Here is a 25,693-nt window from a genome sequence, read left to right on the forward strand (position 1 = left end):
TCAGATTAAAATCATGACTCCTTTGCCTTCTCCTCATCTCCAATACTTGAGTAAAATCTTTTTGTGTTGCAGTGGTTAATTCATGATGAATGAAAATGGGATCTTCAGATAATTTTATGGCAAAAAGGGAAAAGGCACCCAATAATTAGAATTGGTGACCAAATGAACTGGAGTTTGTGGGTTTAATCCACCTTTAGTATATTTATTATTAGGCAAAGAAGCGCAAAATATTGTAAGAGAAACATAGTAGAGAGGAAGCATTCTGTTAAAGTGAACTGTCCTTAATATTGAAAAATATTCAGCTCTGCATAATATGATTGGTGATCAGGTATAAACCTCGTAAAAGTGTTCCTCTTGCTAAAACGTTCCAAACTCATAAAATTTTCAAAACACTATGCCTCAAAAAATGTGATGCCACAACATTTCAGTATCTAATTTTCAGGATAGAAAGGCAATATTTAAAAAAAAACTTTTCAACAAACAAGAGAGAAATGTCCATATTCTACCAAGCTTCAAAAATCTAGGAATTTATGGTTGAAAGTCAATATGAATCATCCCTAGATGAACAGTATCGTTATTAGATAGCGACTGATTCTGACAATTATGTAACTGCACTTATATTTTGGCAATTGCTGTTCCTGTCTTCCTCTTAAAATTCTTTTCCTAATTTAGCATAGTGGGCCGCATGGTGGTGTGGCATAGTGGCTAGCGCTGCTACCTCACAGCTCCAGGGACCGGGGTTCGATTCTGCCCGCGGATGTCTGTCTGTGTGGAGTTTGCACATTCTCCCGTGTCTATGTGGGTTTTTTGCTTGGTGCTCTGGTTTCCTCCCACAGTCCAAAGCCGTGCAGGATTGTCCATGTTAAATTGCCCCTCAGCCTATGTGTGTGTGCCCTTTGATGGACTGGCATCCCATCCTGGGTGTACCCTGCCCAATGCCAATGTCTGTCAGGGTGGAGTCTCAGCAACCCTGAATTGGAGTAAGCTGTTCATGAAAGTTGAGTGAATTTAGCATAATTATACTTTCTAATCTATTTGCCTTTCACACAGTTGCACTGTCATTCTATGGTATAATAAATAAGTCAATGCCCACATGATATATGTAAGTAAATTGGAGATCCATTTTTTTGTTGTTGGATAGCCTGTTTCAATATTCTACAGCTTTACACAATTTAAAAGAAAAGAATATTTTGTAATATTGCATTAAGTATTGATCACAAAGTTACCCTATTTTATTTTTTAAAAAACGTTATATTTTTTAAAGAACCTACAAACTAGCCACTGTATCTTCTGACAGAAGAAGTGTTCTATTGTTTCCTATTTTGAAAGGATTTCCCATTTTCTTGCTACAGCGTTAGTGTTACATTGAAGTTAAATGCCAAATATATTAACAGGTTAGGTGCTAGGGCAGGGTGAGCTGAAAGTATGTAACAAGTAATAGTTGTCTCAACGATTTTAAAGAATACCAAAAGCAAGCCTGCAGCATTTAACTTACATCTGGCCTTTAACCTGAATTGACCCATTTGTCAAAACAATATAGGTGGTTTCAATTTTGATGATTACATGATCCAGATTTCCATTTGATCCTCTGCGGATTTTCACAGAATAATCATCAAGCTGACCTTTGCAAAGCCTGCTCATGATAAACTCACAGCTTGACGTGAAATAGAACATTTCACCATCAAAATTCTTGAATGCTCCAGCTCCCCATGTATTGCAGGTATCTGGAAGAAAAGGACAATTCCCTCCGTTACAACATTTGAGGATTATTTATTTGATAGGTTCAGCTTCATCGCATGCCTGTCTAATTGCATTTGGACTACTCAACATAAGGCACTCACGATGATTTCGCAGTGATTGAGGAGGACCATCCAGTGCCCGCTTGAAGTCTTGGATAGTAGAAGCCTGGTTCTGATCTAATGCAAAAATATAGTTTTATATCCAAGTGAATTATGAATGGAAATATTTCTATGCTTATACAATTACATTTCTTTTTTTTTAAATTAAGCATGATAATAGAACCTGTGACATTAAACACTATAATGTAATCTCTACAGTCCGGAATCCAAAATCCACAAACACTAGGGCCAGAATTCCCCCTTCAGAGACTAAGTGCTAACGCCGGGACTGAATTGCATGAGTTCTACAGCCCCGAAAGCAGTGCCGGTCCCGGAGCAATTCAGGACATGTTACTGGGCTAGCACTGGCACCATGTGGAACTTGTGCAATTCCAACGATTGCTGGCGTGTGATTTGCCAGGGTGAGGATTGCCACTCGAGAGATTGACAAGCAGGAGTTGCATATTGGTACTCCACTCTCCATACACCCTGATCTCAGCCAAGAAAATGGCACTGGTTGCCTTGGAGCACACCCACCTTGTTGATGGGCCGGCTGGGGCCAGATGGTACCTGGTGGGGTGGCCCAGGGTGGTGCCCATATGACCAGTGGTGCTGTGTTGAAAGTGGGCAGTCAGCAGCGTGCGCAGCAGCATGGCTGCCTTGAGGGTTGTGGCAATGGTGGTCCGTGCCCATTCACTCCGACCCCACAGCCCACTTCCTGCGTCCCCTCTCCCCACGAGCACACACCCCCCGTACTGCCCCCGGCCCTGGCAGAAGCACATTCTAGCGATGTTGGACAAACCTCGCCATCAGTAATGCCTCCTAGCGGAGGAGGAGCATTGCGGGGGGCCCGGAAATTGCCGGGTTAGGCCCGTTAATGATATGCCAACGGTGTTCAACTGTACAATTGGCATGCCCAAGCTGGCCTGCAGCATGGAATGCATTCACGCCATTGTCAAGGCACCGGAGGATAAGCGGCCAATGCTGGCTTTGATTTTCGTCTGACGGGCGATTCTCCGCTCATCCCACTTCCCGATTCCAGCGTCGCTGGGTGGAGAATCCTGCCCCAGTTGTCTGGACCTTGATTTTTGAAAGGCCCTGCAATTCACGTACTCACAGCCGCAGCACTGCAACAAATCATGATTCAGGAGAGAGAGGGCGAGAAGTTGAATGATGTTGAAAGAAAAATTGGTTATTGGGTTGGAATTGAATTTAAAAATCAAAGTCTTTCACAATGGTAGTATATCTCTCTGGGAAAGGAATTATTCTCAGTTTAGTTTTATACTGAATGTCTATCATTACCCTACATTTGGCTTCTGCCTGGTTATGGTGCTAATTTTGGATCCTGTGTTGCATTCTGATCTCATGCTGCTTTTCCCCACACTACAGTCATCGTGTTACTTATCATCCTTCACTTTTTGCCCTCAGCCAGCTTGCATCAGTACCTTTTGAGCAAGCCAAAAATAAACTGGTATTGTTTTCTTTTTAATAAAATTAAACAGTTTTTATCGTTTATTATATTTTATAATAACTTGTCACCTTTTTATGTCTCAGGGGTGCAGGTTTATATCTCGTTCACATACTTGTGGTTAAGGGTTCAAATGTTCTTCAATCATCCAGAAAATTCCAAAATCCAGAAATGCCTCGGTCCTAAGCACCCGCTCAGGAAAGGATACAACGTAAGGTGGGATTCACCTGTCCCTCAGCCCCGGGAAACCGGGGACGTGGTGTGGCTCCAATGGGAAACCCACAATTGATCCTTAGTTTCTTACAGACACTAACAGAACTAAAAATTTAAGGGAAGAGTAAAGGGCCCGAGGGGTTTGCAGAGATTTTTTTTGAAAAGTGTAAGGTCATGAAGACATTTAAACGGAGGGATGTGCATTTTAAATTGTAAATCAAACTCATAAATGAAAGAGCTAAGAGTAGGAGCTTGGGTACTTATCATTGTGTTTTTTTCCAAGAAGCAAATTAAGGCTCGATTACGCTTTATGAGAATATGCCAAGCGACAGTTTAAGCAAATAAAAAGCTTAGAAAAGTTAACGACAGTTTCTTGTTAGTTACGCTGAACTTTAATAATACATTTAATACCTAGCCTTTCAATTTAGTTGAATTTACTATATTATCTTTTCGGCAGGAATTCAGCTGTTGGAGTGGACGGAGCTATAGAGTCGAGCGGTGAGTATTTAAACTAGCTGCTTCGCGGATTCGAGTCTTTTCAGCGGGAATTCAGCTGTTGGAGTGGGTAGAGCTACATAGTAGAGCGGTGAGTATTTAAACTAGCTGCTTTGCAGATTAAACAGCGGCCAGAGGGTCTTTGGGGATAAATTTGAAGAGTGACATCACAGCAAAGCAGTGACCTGATTGGCTGGTAAGGAAAGTGCTCCAATTAGCAGTAGCTAGGAGAAATTTAGCTCTTCATGTGTTGGTAAGTATTGTGATTGGTAAGTAAAATCTTTATTCCTTTCACTTATTCATTATTTGATATTATATTTGTAATCAGTTAAGGTAAATGATATGGGTAAAGAAATGGGATGAGGTCCTACAATCGGAATTTAGGGAGTTGGGAGATAATTTAAAAAGCAGGACCTCAAAGGTAGTAATCTCAGGATTGCTACCAGTGCCACGAGACAGTCAAAGTAGAAATTCAAGAATAGTCAGAATGAATACGTGGCTTGAGAGATGGTGCAGGAGGGAGGGGTTCAGATTTTTGGGACATTGGAACCGGTGCTGGGGACGGTGGGACCATTACAAATCGGATCGTCTACACCTGGGCAGGACTGGAACCAATGTCCTATGGGGTGCTTTTGCTAACACTGTTGGGGAGGTTTTAAACTAATGTAGCAGGGGGGTGGGAACAAGATTAGGAAGTTAGAGGTCAGTAAAGAGGCAGCAACTAAAGCCAGTAAGGTACTAGATAATAAACTCATTGTGACAAAGGGGAAGAGTAGACAAAGAACAAAGAGAACAAAGAAATGTACAGCACAGGAACAGGCCCTTCGGCCCTCCAAGCCCGTGCCGACCATGCTGCCCGACTAAACAACAATCTTCTACACTTCCTGGGTCCGCATCCCTCTATTCCCATCCTATTCATGTATTTGTCAAGATGCCCCTTAAATGTCACTATCGTCCCTGCTTCCACCACCTCCTCCGTGTTCCAGGCACCCACTACCCTCTGCGTAAAAAACTTGCCTCGTACATCTACTCTAAACCTTGCCCCTCTCACCTTAAACCTATGCCCCCTAGTAATTGACCCCTCTACCCCGGGGAAAAGCCTCTGACTATCCACTCTGTCTATGCCCCTCATAATTTTGTAGACCTCTATCAGGTTGCCCCTCAACCTCCTTCGTTCCAGTGAGAACAAACCGAGTTTATTCAACCTCTCCTCATAGCTAATGCCCTCCATACCAGGCGAAATTCTGGTAAATCTCTTCTGCACCCTCTCTAAAGCCTCCACATCCTTCTGGTAGTGTGGCGACCAGAATTGAACACTATACACTATACTCCAAGTGTGGCCTAATACAGCTGTAACATGACTTGCCAATTCTTATACTCAATGCCCTGGCCAATGAAGGCAAGCATGCCGTATGCCTTCTTGACTACCTTCTCCACCTGTGTTGCCCCTTTCAGTGACCTGTGGACCTGTACTCCTAGATCTCTTTGACTTTCAATACTCTTTAGGGTTCTACCATTCACTGTATATTCCCTACCTGCATTAGACCTTCCAAAATGCATTACCTCACATTTGTCCGGATTAAACTCCATCTGCCATCTCTCCGCCCAAGTCTCCAAACAATCTAAATCCTGCTGTATCCTCTGACAGTCCTCATCGCTTTCTGCAATTCCACCAACCTTTGTGTCGTCTGCAAACTTACTAATCAGACCAGTTACATTTTCCTCCAAATCATTTATATATACTACAAAGAGCAAAGGTCCCAGCACTGATCCCTGTGGAACACCACTGGTCACAGCCCTCCAATTAGAAAAGCATCCTTCCATTGCTACTCTCTGCCTTCTATGACCTAGCCAGTTCTGTATCCACCTTGCCAGCTCACCCCTGATCCTGTGTGACTTCACTTTTTGTACTAGTCTACCATGAGGGACCTTGTCAAAGGCCTTACTAAAGTCCATATAGACAACATCCACTGCCCTACCTGCATTAATCATCTTAGTGGCCTCCTCGAGACAGGGAAGTGACGATGAACGCAAAGGGACAGGTGGTCTGAGGTGCATTTGTTTTAATGCGAGAACTGTAGCAAGTAAGGCAGATGAACTTAGGGCTTGGATTAGTACCTGGGAATATGAAGTTATTGGTATTATTGAGACTTGGTTGAGGGAAGGGCAAGATTGGCAACTAAATATACCAGGGTATAGATACTTCAGGAGGGATAGAGAGGGAGGTAAAAGGGGTAGAAGAGTTGCATTACTGGTCAGAGATTATATCACAGCTGTGATTAAGGAGGGCACTATGGAGGATTCGAGCACTGAGGCAATATGGGTAGAGCTGAGAAATAGGAAGGGTGCAGTAACATTGTTGGGACTTTACTACAGGCCTCCCAAAAGCGAGCGTGAAGTAGAGGTATAAATATGTAGACAGATTATAGAAAAATGTAGAAGCAATAGGGTGGTCGTGATGGGAGATTTTAACTTATCCAACATTGAATGGGACTCATGTAGTGTTGGAGGCGTAAATGGAGCAGAATTTGCAAGGAGCATCCAGGAGAGTTTTTTTAGAGCAGTATGTAAATAGTCCAACTCGGGAAGGGGCCATACTGGACCTGGTATTGGGGAATGATCCCGGCCAGGTGGTTGAAGTTTCAGTCGGTGATTACTTTGGGAATAGCGATCACAATTCCGTATGTTTTAGAATACTCATGGACAAAGACGAGAGTGGTCCTAAAGGAAGAGTGCTAAATTGGGGAAAGGCAAAGTTAACAAAATTCGGCAGGAGCTAGGGAATGTGGATTGGGAGCAGCTGTTTAAGGGTAAATCCACATTTGAAATGTGGGAGTCTTTTAAGGAAAGGTTGATTAGAGTGCAGAACAGACATGTCCCTGGGAAAATGAGGGATAGAAATGGCAAGATTAGGGAACTATGGATGACGGGTGGAATTGTGAGACTAGCTAAGATGAAAAAGGAAGCATACATAAGATCTAGCCGAGTTAAAACTGATGAAGCTTTGGAGGAATATCGGGAAGTTAGGACAAATCTCAAACGCGCAATAAAAAGGGCTAAAAGGGGTCATGAAATATCTTTGGCTGACAGGGTTAAGGAAAATCCCAAAGCCTTTTATTCGTCTTTAAGGAGCAGGAGGGTAACTAGAGAAAGGATTGGCCCACTCAAAGACAAAAGAGGGAATTTAGGCATGGAGTCAGAGGAAATTCTTAATGAGTACTTTGCATCGTTATTCACCAAGGAGAAGGACATGACGGATGTTGAGGTTAGGGATGGATGTTTAAATACTCTAGGTCAAGTCGGCATAAGGAAGGGGGAAGTTTTGGGTATTCTAAAAGGCATTAAGGTGGGCAAGTCCCCAGGTCCGGATGGGATCTATCCCAGGTGACTGAGGGAAGCGAGGGACGAAATAGCTGGGGCCTTAACAGATATCTTTGCAGCATGCTTGAGCGCGGGTGAGGTCCCGGAGGACTGGAGAATTGCTAATGTTGTCCCTTTGTTTAAAAAGGGTCGCAGGGATAATCCAGGGAATTATAGACCTGTGAGCTTGACGTCAGTGGTAGGCAAACTGTTGGAGAAGATACTGAGGGATAGGATCTATTCACATTTGGAATAAAATAGACTTATCAGTGATAGGCAGCATGGTTTTGTGCAGGGAAGGTCATGTCTTACAAAGCTAATAGAATTGTTTGAGGAAGTGACAAAGTTAATTGATGAGGGAAGGGCTGTAGATGTCGTATACATGGACCTCAGTAAGGCGTTTGATAAAGTTTCCCATGGTAGGTTGATGGAAAAAGTGAAGTCGCATGGGGCTCAGGGTGTACTAGCTAGATGGATAAAGAACTGGCTGGGCAACAGGAGACAGAGAGTAGTGGTGGAAGGGAGTGTCTCAAAATGGAGAAGGCTGACTAGTGGTGTTCCACAGGGATCCGTGCTCGGACCACTGTTGTTTGTGATATACATAAATGATCTGGACGAAGGTATAGGTAGTCTGATTAGCAAGTTTGCAGATGATACTAAGATTGGTGGAGTTGCAGATAGCAAGGGGGGCTGTCAGAGAATACAGCAAAATATAGATAGATTGGAGAGTTGGGCAGAGAAATGGCAGATGGAGTTCAATCCAGGCAAATGCGAGGTGATGCATTTTGGAAGATCCAATTCAACAGCGGACTTTACGGTCAATAGAAGAGTCCTGGGGAAAATTGATGTACAGAGAGATCTGGGAGTTCAGGTCCATTGTACCCTGAAGGTGGCAATGCAGGTCGATAGAGTGGTCAAGAAGGCATACAGCATGCTTGCCTTCATCGGACAGGGTATTGAGTACAAGAGTCGGCAGGTCATGTTACAGTTGTATAGGACTTTGGTTAGGCCACATTTGGAATACTGCATGCAGTTCTTGTCGCCACATTACCAGAAGGATGTGGATGCTTTAGAGAGGGTGCAGAGGAGGTTCACCAGGATGTTGCCTGGTATGGAGGGTGCTAGCTATGAAGAAAGGTTGAGTAGATTAGGATTGTTTTCGTTGGAAAGACAGAGGTTGAGGGGGAACCTGATTGAGGTCTACAAAATTATGAGAGGTATGGACAGGGTGGATAGCAACAAGCTTTTTCCAAGAGTGGGGGTGTCAATTACAAGGGGTCACGATTTCAAGGTGAGAGGGGGGAAGGTTTAAGGGAGATGTGCATGGAAAGTTTTTTACGCAGAGAGTTGTGGGTGCCTGGAACGCTTTGCCAGCGGAGGTGGTAGAGGCGGGCACGATAGCATCATTTAAGATGCATCTAGCCAGATATATGAACGGGCGGGGAACAGAGGGAAGTAGATCCTTGGAAAATAGGCGACAGGTTTAGATAAAGGATCTGGATTGGCGCAGCTGGGAGAGCCGATGGACCTGTTCCTGTGCTGTAATTTTCTTTGTTCTTTGTTCTATCTAAATGGTTGTGTTGCTTTTTGACATCAACTCACCAAAAATGGAATACGAATAGTCATAGTTAGGCAAGTCGTCAGCATCAAGACCTGTGATGGAAAGAGACCAAGTTTACTTAATAAAAGAAGCAAGGGAAATCAACTCATTTAGAATATAATTTGAGCCTTTCTTTTCCTTTTCCACAAGTCATCTGTGGGATTTACCACCTTTGCATTTTTGTCACCTCTCTAGATCCCTTAAAAGAGTAAAGAATCATTTGAACATGCAATGACCTGGCAAAAACCATAAATGTTGGATAACTAATATTTTGCAAAATGCCTGCTCGGGTTCATTCAAATTAAGATGAACAATATAGAGAGATTATTTCCCTTGTGGAGTGTTCGCTATCTACTGCTGTTGTTGCAAAATGTTTCCTTTGTTAAAATTCCACTGAATAAAATTCATTCCTTGCTAGTGTTCTTGTACAGTAATTACAAAAATGTAAATACATGACAGGACATGAAATGCCGCTGCCATAACTACTGTAACTGCAATCCTTGGGGCAATCCTTGATCTCCTGGTGGGTCCAATACTGGACAAAGGGAAAGTCCAGTTCTTTCTTGAGCCCTGTGGAAGGAGATGCTGGTCGCAGGGATGGTGGGATGGTTGACAGGAGAGTGGTCCAATCTCTTTTCCCAGCAGAAGGTCTGCATCAGCTAGGGTTGCAATCCGATCCTGGGGGAGTTCGATCTGATGGTGCTGGTGCTTTCAGAGCCAAGAGGAAGCAGTATTGCTTCTTTCAGCCTTTCACAAGGAGTGCTCCCTGAGTTCGTCCTGTCTCCCAAAATCCAGGAAATCCAGCTGTGTACAGTTAAATATGCAAAAAATCTCAACATGAAGCCCCCGATCTCATTAACATATTTGAAATGTTAACGCATCTCTTGGCTGGTTATAACCAACTTCATGGCACATTTCAATGTTCTGGCCATTTAACCAGGCCCTCAACAGCCACTTCAACGTAACAAACTGTCTCTTATTTGACAAAATCGTCCTGTATTTTTTAGCAATTGTCCTGTGTCTCTTACACAAGACCCCGGAATGCCATTCGTCCCTTGTTTTCTGCAATCTCGCCAGACTAGAACTCCAAAGTTCAGAAACACCAGAGGTTGTCCAGAATTTTTTCAGCTCAACCTGTAGTTCGTAAGCTTGCCATGGTTCAATTTGCAGCAACCCAGGTCTGAATCAATGTCAGGGGGGTAATGCGGCTGCCTCCACATTTTTGTTGCGCGTGGGGGATAGGAAGGGGGGGGATCAATTACTGTGTGTGAGGGGGGAGGGGAATAATTAGTGTGTGAGAGAGGTGAATAATTTCTGTGTGTGTGAGGGGTAGAGGGGAATAATTAGTGTGTGTGAGAGAGGGAAAGGGGAATAATTTCTGTGTGGGGGGTAATTTCTGTGTGGGATGAATAATTTCTGTGTGAGAGGGGGGAGCGGAATATTGAGTGTGTGTGAGGCAAGAGGGGAATCATTAGTGTGTGAGGGGGAGAGAAGGGGAATAATTTCTGTGTGGGGGGGGTAATTTCTGTATGGGGAGAATAATTTCTGTATGGGGGGGAGGGGAATATTGAGTGTGTGTGAGAGAGGGAGAGGGGAATAACGAGTGTGGGAGAGGCAAGAGGGGAATAATTAGTGCGTGAGGGGGAGAGAGGGGAATAATTTCTGTGGCAGAGGTGAATAATTTATATGTGTGAGGGGGAGAGGGGAATAATTAGTGTGTGAGAGGGGGAGAGAGAGGAATAATTTCTGTCTGTGAGGGGAATAATGAGTATGGGAAAGGCAAGAGGGGAATAATGAGGGTGTGAGGGGGAGAGAGGGGAATAATTTCTGCGCGAGGCGACTGACTAACGTGCTGCTGCGCTCCCACCTTTTCTCTTTTGCGCGGTACATCCCTTCTGGCGACCACAAGCCGGAGAGCAAGCATTGGGAGAAAGGAAGTGCTGGTTTGTACATTCCTGTTCTTTCTCTTCGCAAAGTAGGATTCCTCTCCATCCCCCCTTCCTCACAACTCACAGCCTCTCATCCCCATTCCCTCTTGCTCTAAGCCCCCACCACCCCAATCTCGCCCCCCCCCCCCCACCCCCAAAGCCCTGCCCTCTTGCTTTCACCACCTCTCTCTTGAACCCCCCTTTCTTGACTCTGGCCCCACGGTCGAAGTGTCCATAACTTTATTTCACGATTGGCCATCATTGCCCCTCTCCTCCACACACGCCCCATTCAATTTTTTCCGCTACCCAATGTGTCAAAGATAACATAGAGGTATGTTAAAAATGATTAAAATCATTCTGAAAAAACTAGAACAAATCTCTAGCCCATCCCTAATTTAGGGCTCTAACAGTCAGTATTGATCTGGAACGATAGCTTTATTTACTTTAGTGTCAACATCTTCAAATCATATTGTAGGTCCAGACTGGATAACTAACACAACTATATCATTCAGTGACAGCGTCACCTTTTCTCTTGTGGGCATTGGTTGCTCACTATGCCTGGTTAAAATTGGTTTCAAAGTCATGGGGATATCTGGAAAGGACAGCCTTGTCCCTGACATAAACCCAGCAATGGAAAGCAGATTCGCTCAGCTTGCTGCTTCTCAGATTGTAATTGGTTTGTTTTTCCATCAGCTGACTCTAAGAGCTGTGGCATTTTTGTACTTGTTAGTTGTGCTCGAGTCATACTGTATCACAGCAAATAACTTTGAAGTTTAGCAGCTGGCCCGTCCCGCTGCCTGAACTTCACTCTAGAGTGAAGCATTGCCAACAATTCAGGTTTCAGAAGAACATTACTTGGTGTTTTAAACTTTCCAACGTATTAGAATTAAATATAATCCACATTGTCAAGCAAACAAAATTAGAAAATGCAGAACTTTGTACTCCAAAAATGAAAAACTGAAATTTCACTCTTAAGTGAAACAAAATTGTTCAACCTATGAAACATTCGATGAATTCAATTTTCTATTGTATGGCAAGAGATTTTAGAGTTCTTTTTGTGTAAAAGGCTTGGCATCGACAGTCTTTTTTTTCTAAACTTCTACCAAACCCAATGCATTTCACCCAGACCCTGTCCACTCTGCTCACTGAAACATAACTTACAGTTAAAAGAAAATCGAAGAGTGAATTTCAGAAACTCTTTTCAAAAAATCCTTAGTGAATAAAAGTCCACAAGATTTTCTGCTGCCAAACTCTCTTTACATCCATCCAATAATTCACATTAATTTTAAGTTACTTCAAAAATCTGAATCATAATTTAGAATAAGAAAATACCATTGGAACTTGAAAACGTAATCATTTTGGTTATAATATGAACATAATTTATGTCATATTAATTGAATCATCTATATTTTATTGATTGAAATAATAAATTCATTACTACCACAAAGTACCCACCACTTAGAGTGGGTATGTTGGTGTCATTGTATTTTGTCTGCTGTACACAGTGGAAAGTGTAACCAGGAAATTTAAAAAGAGTGTTTTCCTTTACATTTGTCACCAGAATAATATTAGTTTTGGTTGAGACCTCTACGAGCAACTTTATCTTAGTGTGTATATTGTGGTGCAAAAATGTCCCATGCCTCACTCCAAAAGTAAAATTAGTGCAAAATCATTGAAGGTCCTCAAGGACTAGTTGAGATCCTGGCAACATAGCATGGGACAGCAGTCAGGTATCACCCCCCATTTGCCACCACCTGCTATTTGCAGGATTTTAACACACTGGAAAGTATGACTTGTAGCAGGCGCAGGAGTTCCAGTGGTCAGCAAGGTGGAGAGGAAAGGGAACTAGAGGCAATGGACCTGCCTGAACTAAATTACAGAGATTGAGATTGGTAAGGGGCTTGAGACAGACATATCACTCAGGTAATCGCACTTCAACAGGATGCAAACAGCAAACTGGCAGCTGCTCCAGCTGCCAGCATTAGTCTGAATCTGTAATAAGTTATCAGCAGTATTTCTGTCATTAACATCTCTGCCAAAGGTAGATGACAGGCACCATTTGCCCAATGTAGGTAGCCACTCAGGTTAAGTATAAAAAGTGTCAGGAACTGTACTGATTTTCAATTCCCATCTGCAATATGTTTTTGCATATCCACCGGCAACTTGGCAGTAAGTTATAAAAAAATAAAAAACACAATCATTACACACAATGATTCAATGAGAGTATAGAAATATCTGGGACAAGCAAAATGTGCAAAAATTCAGAAATGTCAAAGAAGGTCTTACCTCTAATGAAGGCAAGAGTCCAGAGCGCTATCAATATAGACTGCTTCATTCTGTTGGCTTGAGGCTAAACTAGAAATTTGCTGTCATTCTAGTTAGTGCTGCTATTTACTGAGGTCCCTGTTTTTTATACTGGAGATCAGTTGCAAATTATTTACATGGAATGAGGAAACAAAAATTAAGAATGGAGGTATTCGGTAACGAGAATTCTGCCAATCATGACAGACTCGTACGACAGGTCTAAAAATATTTTCTTATTAACATCTAAAGACAAATGTTGCGAATTTCTATGCATTTATTTTTCAATTATTCTTGTGCAAAACTCCTATCACCCTGAAGCTGCTACTTGGAAGCAGTGCTTTTTATATTCATAATCCAAAAACGAAAGGCAATATAAGATTCATTATTTTTCTCTATTTTAGTAAGAATAACTCACTGCACATCAAAATAAAATCACTAACTAAAGAAAGCTTATTTTGTCATCAGCCATAAACTAGAATGGGCATCCAATTGCTAAGAATCGTGTCACTGTGGTTATGCAATTACACCCTATTTCTAACTGCACATGAAGAGCTGAAAAAGCTGACTGAACTACCTAGAAGAAATTACATTTATCTTTTCTGAACCAACAAAATTTCACGTCATTTATTTACCTAAATAATTTTGTACTTTTTAAAACACAATGGAAAATGGCATTAATGGACCATGAATTACCAAAGTAATCAGATAATGGCAATCAGTCATTTTGAGACTGCCACACTACCACTACCAGGACTAAGTAGAAATATACTACACATGGTGGGAGAGAAACAGAAGTTTACCCATTCATGCTAAAATGCTAAGCTAAAAAGGGGAACAAACATTTATCCATGTATTCTGGAGTACATCAGTGCAGCACTGGAGTACTTTTGAACATGTTAAGTTTCCACTTATTTGTCAACCATGCCAGACAATTTAAAACATTTATATCACATTGGTAACTCCCTGAAATGACCAGTCAATGAATATGAGAATTACTAAGTTAAGATTTCACACAGTAAGATAGGGTGCATTGTAACATTGGCCCATTAAACGTCAGCATCAACTGCTCATCATAGTCGCAGCAGAACCAAATATGTCCATCTCCTGTACCAGGGACTCTCTTATTCTGCTGCCCAAAATAATCTTGCGTCCCTACCATCACACCAACATTTCCCAACAGATTATGCCTCAATTGTCACTGGGTTCAAAAGGATTTTTTGGCACAATTCAAGAGGGTTTTTTCACCTCCCCACTCCTTCTTCACCAAAAGTGAACCTCTGTGCTTGTGCGTTTCTCCCCTCACTCCTTCCCTCCTTCCCAGTCATACGTTTCTCCCCAAATGACTGATAAAATAACTGAAATCTGAACTTTGCTTAGCCTGATTATTCACCTATGTCTGTATTTCAGCAGCTGTGGATTCTGATTGAAACAATCCAGGATAAATAGCTTGTCAACTAATTGGAAAAAGAAAGCAGAAACAAAACTGAGGTACAGGCTTACTAGCACATGGCAGACAAACAGTGACAGGTTCAGTCTGGGGATTAGATTACCAATAGGTGACTGGATGTAGCGGTTGGCTATACAACTATGGTATTTACATGAAAATCACTGGATTTTCTTGGGGTGCTATACACCTTATATATTTCAGCTCAGGTCTATTACATGTCCAAGTTGGTGGATGTTCTGGCGCTTCTTTGCAACTTATCTGTTGCTTGTTTTGATAATAAAAAATGAAATCAAGAAAACTGACACAGACGAAAAGTGACGTGGAAGAGAAAAATCTTTGGTATACATTTCCCATGGGGATAGGCAATAAATACTGGCCTTGCCAGAGATGCCCACATCCGTGAACCGATGTAAATAAAAATGGACGATTTAACACTTTGGTACAGCTGCATTTCAAGTATGTGTACTGTTTTAGTGCCAACACATTGCAAAGGATAAAAATGACACCCAGTCTTAAGATCTTTTCTGAATTCTATGCACTAGGGGGCACTGGTGTAGCATTATATTCATATTTATTACAGATGATAAAAATCTTCTTCAAGAAATACCTTATCAATGAGGGCCAATTTGCAGAACATTCATAACCTGACCAACAGGTCTTGTTAAGTGATGATTCATCCAAAAGCCTGGACTAATGATTCTGAGTCACTTGTTCAAATTCAGTCGGTGCAGATGGTGAATTGCTAATCTGTTTATTTAATAAATCGGGAATGAAAAGGTAACGCAGGGACCAGTGACCATAAAACTACCAGATTCACGACTATTGTTACTCGTGCTGCTGTGTTCTGCTGGAACTTCTTTGGTTGTTTTCAAGGGTCAAGGAGACTTTTTCAAAATGTTTATTTAATTGAAATCAGAAGGGGCCTGAAGCAACCCCTGAAATCTGGCACCGGTGTCACACCCACTCAAAATAATGCAGCCAGAAGTAAAATTCATACTGTCTGCAAATTTTAATAACTGTGGTGTTGTAATGACGCATGTTCATAGGCTTCATTAGAAACGGAAACGGTAGTGATTAACAGAAAAACTGAGGCCTGCTGCCCTAGAGCAGTCCACCAGTTACTCAAGTCCTCTACATGTTCTACATGTCTTCTAGATGTCTTCTGTCGAATAGAGGACTCCACCACCTGGCGTGATTACCCACTCTCAGTCCCAATAGGTCCCCCAAGGCAGGTGACCCTCTTCTGCTGTGTTGCCCTCAAAAGGACAATCACTACAGGTATGCAATCCAGCATTGAATGTACCGCTAAATGGCCACCTGCCTTAGCAAGACCTTGGTCTGTCTTGCGTGAAAATATTCCACAAGTAGACCTTAACGTGAGCAAAAGAAGCAATCTATTATGGCAGAGCTCTGGGAGAAAGGTCCGAGACCCCTTGATCTTGCCGGCACACTTTCCCGCTGAACTGTGGCTTAAACTGGGTTAATATACACTTTCAAAAGCAGAATTAGTTTGCCTTCTCATTTACATACCGCCAATCAATTCTCTTAGTATCGCAGTTCATTCCATATATAGTTATCAGTTCTTTTCACAGTATGTTACATTCGTACAATCCATATGTTGCACGCGTGATTACATAAGGTCATAACGTTATGAGTTGCCAGTCATAAGGTCATGAGTTGCCAGTCCTGGATTTGATCCCGGGACCTCTCGCAGTTGTTTTGACAGCTTAGAATAACAGCTCCTGCAGTCCGTGGAGCACTGGTCACCACTAGTCCATTGTCTTTGGAGGATACATCTGTTAGAGTCACTCTTAGTCCAAAGTTCACTGCCTCAGCATTTGTGGCAATTTGAGAACAGGCATTAATTCATATAGCCAAGTATGTTACCAAAGCAGAAAGTTTACACCAACAGTCTGTACAAGGCTGGCACCACTTAAATCTAGCCTGCACTAAGTAAACTAAAGCAACATTTAGTGGATGCTGGAAATTGGAATTAAAAACAGGAAATATCCAACAGATTCAGTGGCATCTGTAGAGAGACAGAAAGGTTTCAGGTCAATAATCTTCCATCAATAGGTTGTTTCAGACCTGATCGCAATGTCACTAAAAGTTTAATTACCCTCATATGCAAGGTCAAGGAATGCATCATCACGTGCCTTATCCGACAACTCACTACACTTCGCACACACTGTTCTATTCACCACATCCCCTTCATACATCTTACAAAATTTTAATCAACTACAACTTGTACCTCACACTCATAGCCTCGCCTCACCTTCACATGCTTGGCACTGTTGCGAGCATCTTGCACGCAACTCACAGCTTTCACACATTAATAGATATTCAACTGTAGCAAGTACTCATCCAAAGCACATTGTACCACACCCACTGAAACACTTTCCTTCAATTGCAAGGCAAGGTAGCCCATTATCAAAGGCAGTATCTGCTGACCATCCCCATGATGTACATAATGCTGAAAATCATGAGAGCCATCACTGAGGCTGTGGCCAACAGCAGTGCTGAAACCAGAGAGGAAGACTATATGCTCCTGTATAATGCACCTTCTCAAATCCCACATCAGCTTCACCCTGCAACCTTCTAGATTTACTCTTTGCAAATAGTGTAACCAGGTAGTCTTGGTTCCCTGCATCCCCCACTACGCCACCCAGCCCCAATCATCCAAATCACCCCAACCCTGCCATTATGCTTTCTGATTCACAAGCTTGGCCTGACCAGTCATTGGGTTGGAAGGTTGAAGTCCAAGAGAAAGAAGAAGCTGGTGAAGAAGCACACCACTCAAAGTTATGGATGCCAGTCACTGCACAGAGCTTAACACTTGCATTTTCAAAACTGATTCAGCATCAAATGTAACAGTAAAAATATTAAACACATAACGCCATCAGACAAACAGAACCATCCTAACAATTCCTCCATGTAAGTTTTGGTGTAAGAATGTGGTATGTGCTCAAAGGTCCAAACAAAAAATGTATAAATTATATGCATGATTATGGGGGCTGATTTAGCTCCCTGGGCTAGACAGCTGGTTCGTGATGCAGAGCAAGGCCACCAGTGCGGGTTCAATTCCCAATACCAGCTGAGGTTATTCATGAAGGCCCCGCCTTCTCAACCTTACCCCTGCCTGAGGTGTGGTGATCCTCTGGTTAAATCACCACCAGTCAGCTCCCCCCTCAGAGGGGAAAGCAGCCTATGGTCATCTGGGACTATGGCGACTTTACCTGACATATTATTTATGTTTATTATATTTAGTATTACGATTATGTATAAAATATGTTGAAAAGTGAAGTGTTTTAATACAACGCTTATCCATTCTGTCAAACCAGTTTATTTTCACTTCCTTCTCGGAAAACCTTTGCAGAATTAATTATAGTTCTATATGTTTCTGGTTTCAGCAAACATAATTAAACGCTGCCCGCAAATGTGCATATCTCCAAAGAAACATTGAAGTAGTTTTGCAATCTATGGGCGAAATTCTCCGTTATCGGCGGAAAGTCCGCCGATCGACGCAAAAAACGGCGCAAATCCCACTTGCGTCACGTCATAAAAATGGGCCGATAGTCTCCGACCCGAAATGGGCTAGCAGCGACGTGACGGGATCTGCGCTTGCGCATTGGTTCACGCCGTGCAGCGTCATACGCGCTGCACGGCGTGACAGCTCATAAGGCCGCGCAGCTCCCCCCCATGCGACCGGAACACCCGACCGCAACACCCGACTGGATGGCTGGCCGTCGCTCAGCCCCGAGGTTCGAGCCACGCGATGTGGAGGCGCTCCTGGACGCGGTGGAGCAGAGGAGGGACGCCCTGTATCCCGGGCATGGCCGCAGAGTTGCCCCACGCCACAGCCGGCGTCTGTGGAGGGAAGTGGCAGAGGCCGTCACCGCTGTGGCCCTAACACCACGGACAGGCACCCAGTGCCACAAGAAGGTGAACGACCTCGTCAGAGCAGGCAGGGTGAGCCTCCCCATATCCCCCATATCCCCCCTCCCCATATCCCCCCTCCCCCATATCCCCCCTCCCCCATTTCCCCCTCCCCCATATCCCCCATATCCCCCCTCCCCCATATCCCCCCTCCCCATATCCCCCCTCCCCCATATCCCCCATATCCCCCCCTCCCCCATATCCCCCCTCCCCATATCCCCCCTCCCCCATATCCCCCCTCCCCCATATCCCCCCTCCCCCATATCCCCCCTCCCCATATTCCCCATATCCCCCCGCCCCCATATCCCCCATATCCCCCCCTCCCCCATATCCCCCCTCCCCATACCCCCATATCCCCCCTCCCCCATATCCCCCCCTCCCCCATATCCCCCTCCCCCATATCCCCCCTCCCCCATATCCCCCATATCCCCCCTCCCCCATATCCCCCTCCCCCATATCCCCCATATCCCCCCTCCCCCATATCCCCCTCCCCCATATCCCCCCTCCCCCATATCCCCCCTCCCCCATATCCCCCAGTGAATCCAGCCCTAACCTTAACCTCTGCAATGCACGCGCAACCGATGGCGTGCATTCATATACCTGCCTAACACTGTTGCCTTTTACCCCTGCCACCACCCCCCCCCCCACAGGAGAAGCGCGCACACAACAATAGGGAGCATGTGAGGACTGGAGGAGGGCCCGCTGATGAGAGGCCACTGACCGTACACGAGGAAAGGGCCCTGGAACTGGCTGGCGGACCTGAGGACCGGGAGATTGCTGATGCAGAGGTCGGGGCCCCACGAGCAAGTGAGCCACCACTAGCCCGTCCCCATATCCCCCCTCCCCTATATCCCCCTCCCCCGTATCACCTGATCACTGCCTGATGTCTAACCATGCATGCTTCATTGTGTATCGCAGGACCAAACGTCCAGGCACCCATCCCCGCAGATGCACACCGCCCGCAGGATGCCCCTCGGAGACCACAGGAGACGGAGAGACCCGCACCCTCCAGCATGCGACGCCCGCAGGATGCCCCTCGGAGACCACGGGAGACGGAGAGACCCGCACCCTCCAGCATGCGACGCCCGCAGGATGCCCCTCGGAGACCACGGGAGACGGAGAGACCCGGGCCCTCCAGCATGCGACGCCCACAGGATGCCCCTCGGAGACCACGGGAGACGGAGAGACCCGGACCCTCCAGCATGCGACGCCCGCAGGATGCCCCTCGCACACCACGGGAGACGGAGAGACCTGGAGCAACAGGGAGACGACACCCCCGTCACGTGCGGGAGCGACCACCCAGCGATGAGGGGGGCAGCCACAGGCCCCCGTCACATCCGAGCCAGGACACCACTACCCAGGACACCACTATCCAGGACACCCCTACCCGGGACACCACTACCCAGGACACCCCTACCCGGGACACCACTACCCAGGACAACCCTACCCGGGACAGCACTACCCAGGACAGCACTACCCGGGACAGCACTACCCGGGACAGCACTACCCAGGACACCCCTACCCGGGAAGACGAAATACCGGACAGTGACACAGAGTGGATGGGTGGAGACGAACCCCCACCCCAAAGTGCCATGGACTCAGAGTGGGACGAAGAGCACGACACAACGCCACTGCTGTCACCAACACCCTCCACCATCGCAGAAACACTCACCACAGTTGGGCACTTTAGTGATGAGGCGTCTGGTACACTCACTGGTGCGCACAACACAGCCGTCCCGGTACAGCAGGTGGAGGTAGGAGCAGCAGAGGGACCGGGAGGTCGGAGGGCAGCCCTGGCCAAGCGAACATCTGCCGCCCAGATGGATCCCGGGTTCCTGCAGTTACCACACCCACACATAGATCCGATGCAACCACCGACACGGAGACGAGCGAATAGGGTGACGGGTGGCTTGCGGCGGCTGCGGTCGCAGGTGGAGGAGTCCACCCGCGTCCAGGAGCTGGGAGTGGTCCCGGTCATGCGTGCCATCAAGGCTGATACCGCACGGGTGGCGTCCGCGGTGGAGGCAATGGGTGCGACGGTGTCAGACATGGGGAACGGTTTGCGAGGCCTGGGGCCTTCCGTGCAGGCGGCGTCTGTGGCCCAGGAAATGGCTGCCCTCTCACAGGAGGCCATGAGCCAGTGCCAGCGCCAGATGGCAGAGGCGCTCAACGCCATAGCCCAGTCTCAGCAGGCCATGGCCCAGTCTCAGCAAGCCATGGCCCAGTCTCAGCAGGCCATAGCCCAGTCTCTGCAGGCCATGGCCCAGTCTCAGCAGGCCATCGCTGAGGGCATCGGCGCCAGTGGCCATGTGCGAGCCGGCGTCGCACTGTCACAGACAGGGTTCGACAACCCCCTGGGCTCCATGGCTGCAAACCTGCAGACCCCTGTCGATACCAGCACGGGCCTCCAGGACTGGCAGCGCCAGATGTCGGGGGCACGTCGGATGGCCAGTCCGTTCGCATCCCCCACCCATGTAGAGGCCTGGGGGCCATCGGGCACCCCGGGGGAGGAGGAGGTGGTGTGGTCCGTCCCGGCTCCCTCTGTAGGGGAGGTCCCGGTACACCGCGACACCTCGGACTCCCCCCCTTCCGTCCCAGGTGCATCGGGTGGGCAACGGGCAGGACAGGCTGGCAGCTCGCCATCCCAGTCGCCCGGGCCGCAGCCTGGCCCATCTAGGCCAGGACGCCCCAGGAAACGGCCGCCAAAGGGATCCAGTGTCAGAGGGCAGGAATCACAGGAGTCCACCTCCAGTTCTGCTGTACCGTCTGGGGAACCACGTAGACGTAGTCAAAGGGCCCGTAAGGCCAAACAATTAGACACTGAGTAAGTTGGCACGGGTGCAGGGCACAGATGAGTTTTAGGGGCTAGGGCACGTGCATGAACTCCTTTGGTTATTAAAGTCAATGTTACACCTACCGAAGCTGCCTTTGTGCTCTGTCCAAAGTGTGCGGGCGTGTCATGTACGTTGAGCACAAGTGTGTGTGTGACGGGTGGTCTTACCTCAGCCCCAGGTGAGTCCGCCCCCTTCCCCCTGGGCCGACCATCAACATCCCCCGGGCAGAGGACGGGACCGTGCGCTGCAGTGTCACAGCCGCATGCAGGGATGGTCCGGGTGGATGGTGGTACTGTGGCCATGGGTCAGACATAGTCCAACGATGTAGAGCCAGGAGCTCATCGGAGGCGGGTTGTCATCATCCTCCATGGCCTGCGATAGACACGCGTCCACCCGCAACTGGGTGAGCCCGGCCCGTTGTGCCGCCGGTGGATCGGCAATTGGGGGGGGGGGTGGTGTGCATGCGGGTGGGGTGTGTGGGGTTGGGGAGGGGGGTGAGGGTGCTGGGTGGGTGGATGGGTGGGGGGTGTGGGTGGTCGGCTGTTGTCATGGTGTGCGGTCTGTGGCCATACTACCCGATTCCCACGCCCATCTAGTCAGTGAAGCGGGCGTCTATCAGTCTGCCCCGTGCCCGCTGGGCCAGCCGGTAACGGTGGACAGCCACCCGCCTGTGTCTACCCCGTCTGCCCTGACCATTGCCCCCATCCCCCTCATCTGGGGAGGACTGGGCCTCTTCCTGCTGCTCCTCCACTCCGCCCTCCTCTGCCTGCGGCACATCGCCCCTCTGCTGGGCTATGTTGTGCAGGACGCAGCACACCACAATGATGCGGCCGACCCTATCTGACCGATACTGGAGGGCGCCCCCAGAGAGGTCCAGGCACCTGAAACGCATCTTCAGCACGCCAAAGCACCTCTCGATCACTCCCCTTGTCGCTACATGGGCATCATTGTAGCGGTTCTCCGCCTCATTGCGTGGCCTCCGTATAGGCGTCATCAGCCACGATCGCAATGGGTAGCCCCTGTCGCCCAGCAACCAGCCCCTCAGCCGGGGATGGCGTCCCTCGTACATGCCGGGGATGGATGACCGCGACAACACGAATGAGTCGTGTACACTGCCTGGGTGACGGGCGCAGACGTGCAGGATCATCATGCGGTGGTCGCAGACCACCTGTACGTTCATTGAATAGGTCCCCTTCCTATTAGTGAACACGGCCCTGTTCTCTGCAGGTGGCCGCACGGCGACGTGCATCCCATCGATCGCGCCCTGGACCATGGGGAACCCGGCCACGGCAGAGAAGCCCACGGCCCGGGCATCTTGGCTGGCCCGGTCCACGGGGAAGCGGATGTAGCGGTGCGCCATGGCATAAAGGGCATCTGTCACTGCCCGGATGCACCGGTGCACCGATGTCTGCGATATGCCGGACAGGTCCCCACACGGTGCCTGGAATGACCCCGTTGCATAAAAGTTCAGGGCCACCGTAACCTTGACGGACACGGGGAGAGGGTGTCCCCCGCCAGTGCCACGCGGTGACAGGTGTGCCAGCAGGTGGCAGATGTGTGCCACGGTTTCCCGGCTCATCCGGAGTCTCCTCCTGCATTCCCGGTCCGTAAGGTCCTGGTATGACTGGCGGGGCCGGTACACACGGGGCGCCCTCGGGTGCCTCCGTTGCCGTGGGGCCGCGACGTCCTCCTCCCCCTCCTCGTCCTGTCGGTCAGGTGTCCCTCCAGCCTGGGCGGCTGCCGCCTGCCCCTCTGCGGCAGCCTGCGCCACCTCTCTGGCACGCTCCTCCTCCTCCTCCACCTCCTCCTCCTCATCCAGGGCAACATAGACATGAGCGGCTGCCACCACGGCGGCCAACATCGCTGGATGATCTGAAAACATGACGGCCTGGTGGGGGGGAGGGGAACGACGACATGTCATCATTGCCCATATCCCCTCCTCCCCCCAGCCAGGTGGCATGGACCGCATGGGCCCAACTGTTGGAGGCTGGCACCTGGCCAGGTGGACCAACTCATTTGCCCTCCCATCACCCTCCTCGGCACGGACCCCCTCCCCAACCTCCACCCCGGCACGGACCCCCTCCAACCCCCAACCTCCACCCCAGCACGGACCCCCTCCAACCCCCAACCTCCACCCCAGCACGGACCCCCTCCCCAACCTCCACCCCAGCACGGACCCCCTCCAACTCCCAACCTCCACCCCAGCACGGACCCCCCCCCAACCTCCACCCCAGCACGGACCCCCTCCCGGCACTCCCCCGGAGCCCAGCCTACTCTAACCACCTCCCCGCCCCGCCGCACACACACACACACAAGCCGAGACACACCTCTCCTCACGCAATCAGTCTGCGGCCACGCCATTTCCTGCCCAGAGCCAACCCCCCAGGCCGTCACTCACCTCCTCGCTGGTCGGCGTGAGCCTGGAGCACCGGGTCACGCCGATGAAAAGGAGGTTTGATTCACATCGACATGAACGGTCATCACGTCGACGGGACTTCGGCCCATCCGGAAGGGAGAATATCGGCAGGCCGAAAATCGGCTGCCTTGCGCAGACCCGTGACATTCTCTGCGGCAGCGGCGCCATTAACGCCCCGCCGACTTTTCTCCCTTCGGAGACTTCGGCGGGGGCGGGGGCGGGATTCACGGCGGCCAACGGCGGGGGGTCGGAGAATGACGCCCTATGACTATTGATCCTGAAATTGCAGTAATGGTGGATTGGAGTGGAATTCTCTAATTTGGCTTTTCACAGGAACTTCATTGCAATACTAATGTATGCCTACTTGTGACAACAAAGATTATTATTATTATAATTTGACATTTCATACTCACAAAATTCCATAATTCAGACTGAGGGGTGGGATTCTCCGCCCCCCCCCCCCCCCCCAGCCGGGCCGGAGAATCGCCGGGGGGTGGCGTGAATCACGCCCTGCCGCCCCGACACCGGAATCCGGCAGCCGGTTTTTCGGCGGGGATGGAAATCGCGTCTCGCCGGTCGGGGTCTGTTGGCAATGGCCCCCACGTCGATCTCCCGCTCCGCGATGGGCCAAGTGGCCGCCCGTTTTCGGCCAGTCCTGCCAGCATAAATCAAACAATGTTCCTACCGGCAGGACCTGGCTCTGCGGGTGGCCTGCGGAGTCCTTGGGGGGACGCGGAGGGATCTGGCCCCGGGGGGGGGCCACGGTGGCCTGGCCCGCGATCGGGGCCCACCAATCCGCTGGCGGGCCTGTGCCGTGGGGGCACTCTTTCCCTCCGCGTCGGCCGCTGTAACGCTCCACCATGGCCGGCACGGAGAAGAACCCCACTGTGCATGCACTGGGATCACTCCAGAACACGCTGCGCTCCCGCGCATGCGCCAACCTGTGCCGGCCGGCGGAGGCCCTTCGCCGCCGGTTGGCACGGCGCCAACCCCGCCGGCGCCGGCCTAGCCCCTGAACGTGCGGAAGATTCCACACCTTCCGGGCGGCCCGACGCCGGAGTGGTTCACGCCACTCCTCAGCGCCGGTATGGCCCGCCCCGCCGGATACCGGAGAATCCCGGCCGAGGTGTGGCAGTGAGAGAGTGTGTGACTTGCAACTTCTGAACATACCTTGGGTGCGATTCTCTGGAAAGAAGTGTGGTAGTGAGCGGGAACTGCAGTGTGACCAGGAGGACTGGCCCCCAGTGCCGTAAGAAGGTGAACGACCTACACAGGGCAGCACGGGTGTGTTGACACCAGCGCCAGCCCCCCCGCCCCACCTCCCTCCCCCTTCACAAGACCTTTCCTCCCCCACGCGAGCATCCACTACTCCCACCCCACCCCAAACAATTCATGCGGCCCCCAACCCTCCTGAGTCAGCAGTGTATGTTTTTCATGGCCCTGAGATGTTTCCGCAGTGAATGGCTTTGCAAAGGGGACATCACCTGCAGATACCGCTTGCAGCAAGCAAGATGACACCTGCATGACAGGAAGCACACTCCGACTCTTAATTTTCAATTCCCACAATACAGGTTTTCAACAAACAATAAATTGGATATATCCATTTCACTGACATGACCTCGTGTGACGCCTTAGGAAGCATGAGTGGCTACTGAGGACTACAATGATGAGGGCTCCTTGATGATGCCTTGGAGAGAAGTGGTGGAGATTTTCAGCATCTACTCAAAGCACAAAAGCAGTTTTTCTTTTAGTTAAGTGGGGTAGGTAGGTTGGGTGGTTCCTGGCCAAGAGACTGAAGAAGAGGCATTCTGACCTTGCCATTCCAATATGGCTCCAGTCTCTGTATGGCCTGCA

At 48.5% G+C, this 25,693-nt stretch overlaps 1 protein-coding gene across 5 annotated transcripts in view; it reads right to left on the reverse strand.

Annotated features, from left to right (window-relative positions):
* LOC140388049 (uncharacterized) overlaps window positions 1-13,271 on the reverse strand; it is a 110,949-nt gene extending 97,678 nt beyond the window's left edge. For all 5 annotated transcript variants that reach the window (XM_072471643.1, XM_072471640.1, XM_072471642.1 and 2 more), the window contains exons 1-4: window positions 13,189-13,271; window positions 8,977-9,027; window positions 1,842-1,916; window positions 1,496-1,724 (exon numbers count right to left, since the gene is read on the reverse strand). In XM_072471643.1, coding sequence (XP_072327744.1) covers window positions 1,496-1,724; window positions 1,842-1,916; window positions 8,977-9,027; window positions 13,189-13,237 — 404 coding nt within the window. In that variant the 5' untranslated portion in view covers window positions 13,238-13,271. The remainder of the gene's footprint in view (window positions 1-1,495; window positions 1,725-1,841; window positions 1,917-8,976; window positions 9,028-13,188) is intronic.
* Window positions 13,272-25,693: the final 12,422 nt, after the last annotated feature.

The sequence above is a fragment of the Scyliorhinus torazame genome, chromosome 13 (assembly GCF_047496885.1).
Source record: "Scyliorhinus torazame isolate Kashiwa2021f chromosome 13, sScyTor2.1, whole genome shotgun sequence".
In the NCBI taxonomy this organism is placed as follows: Eukaryota; Metazoa; Chordata; class Chondrichthyes; order Carcharhiniformes; family Scyliorhinidae; genus Scyliorhinus; species Scyliorhinus torazame.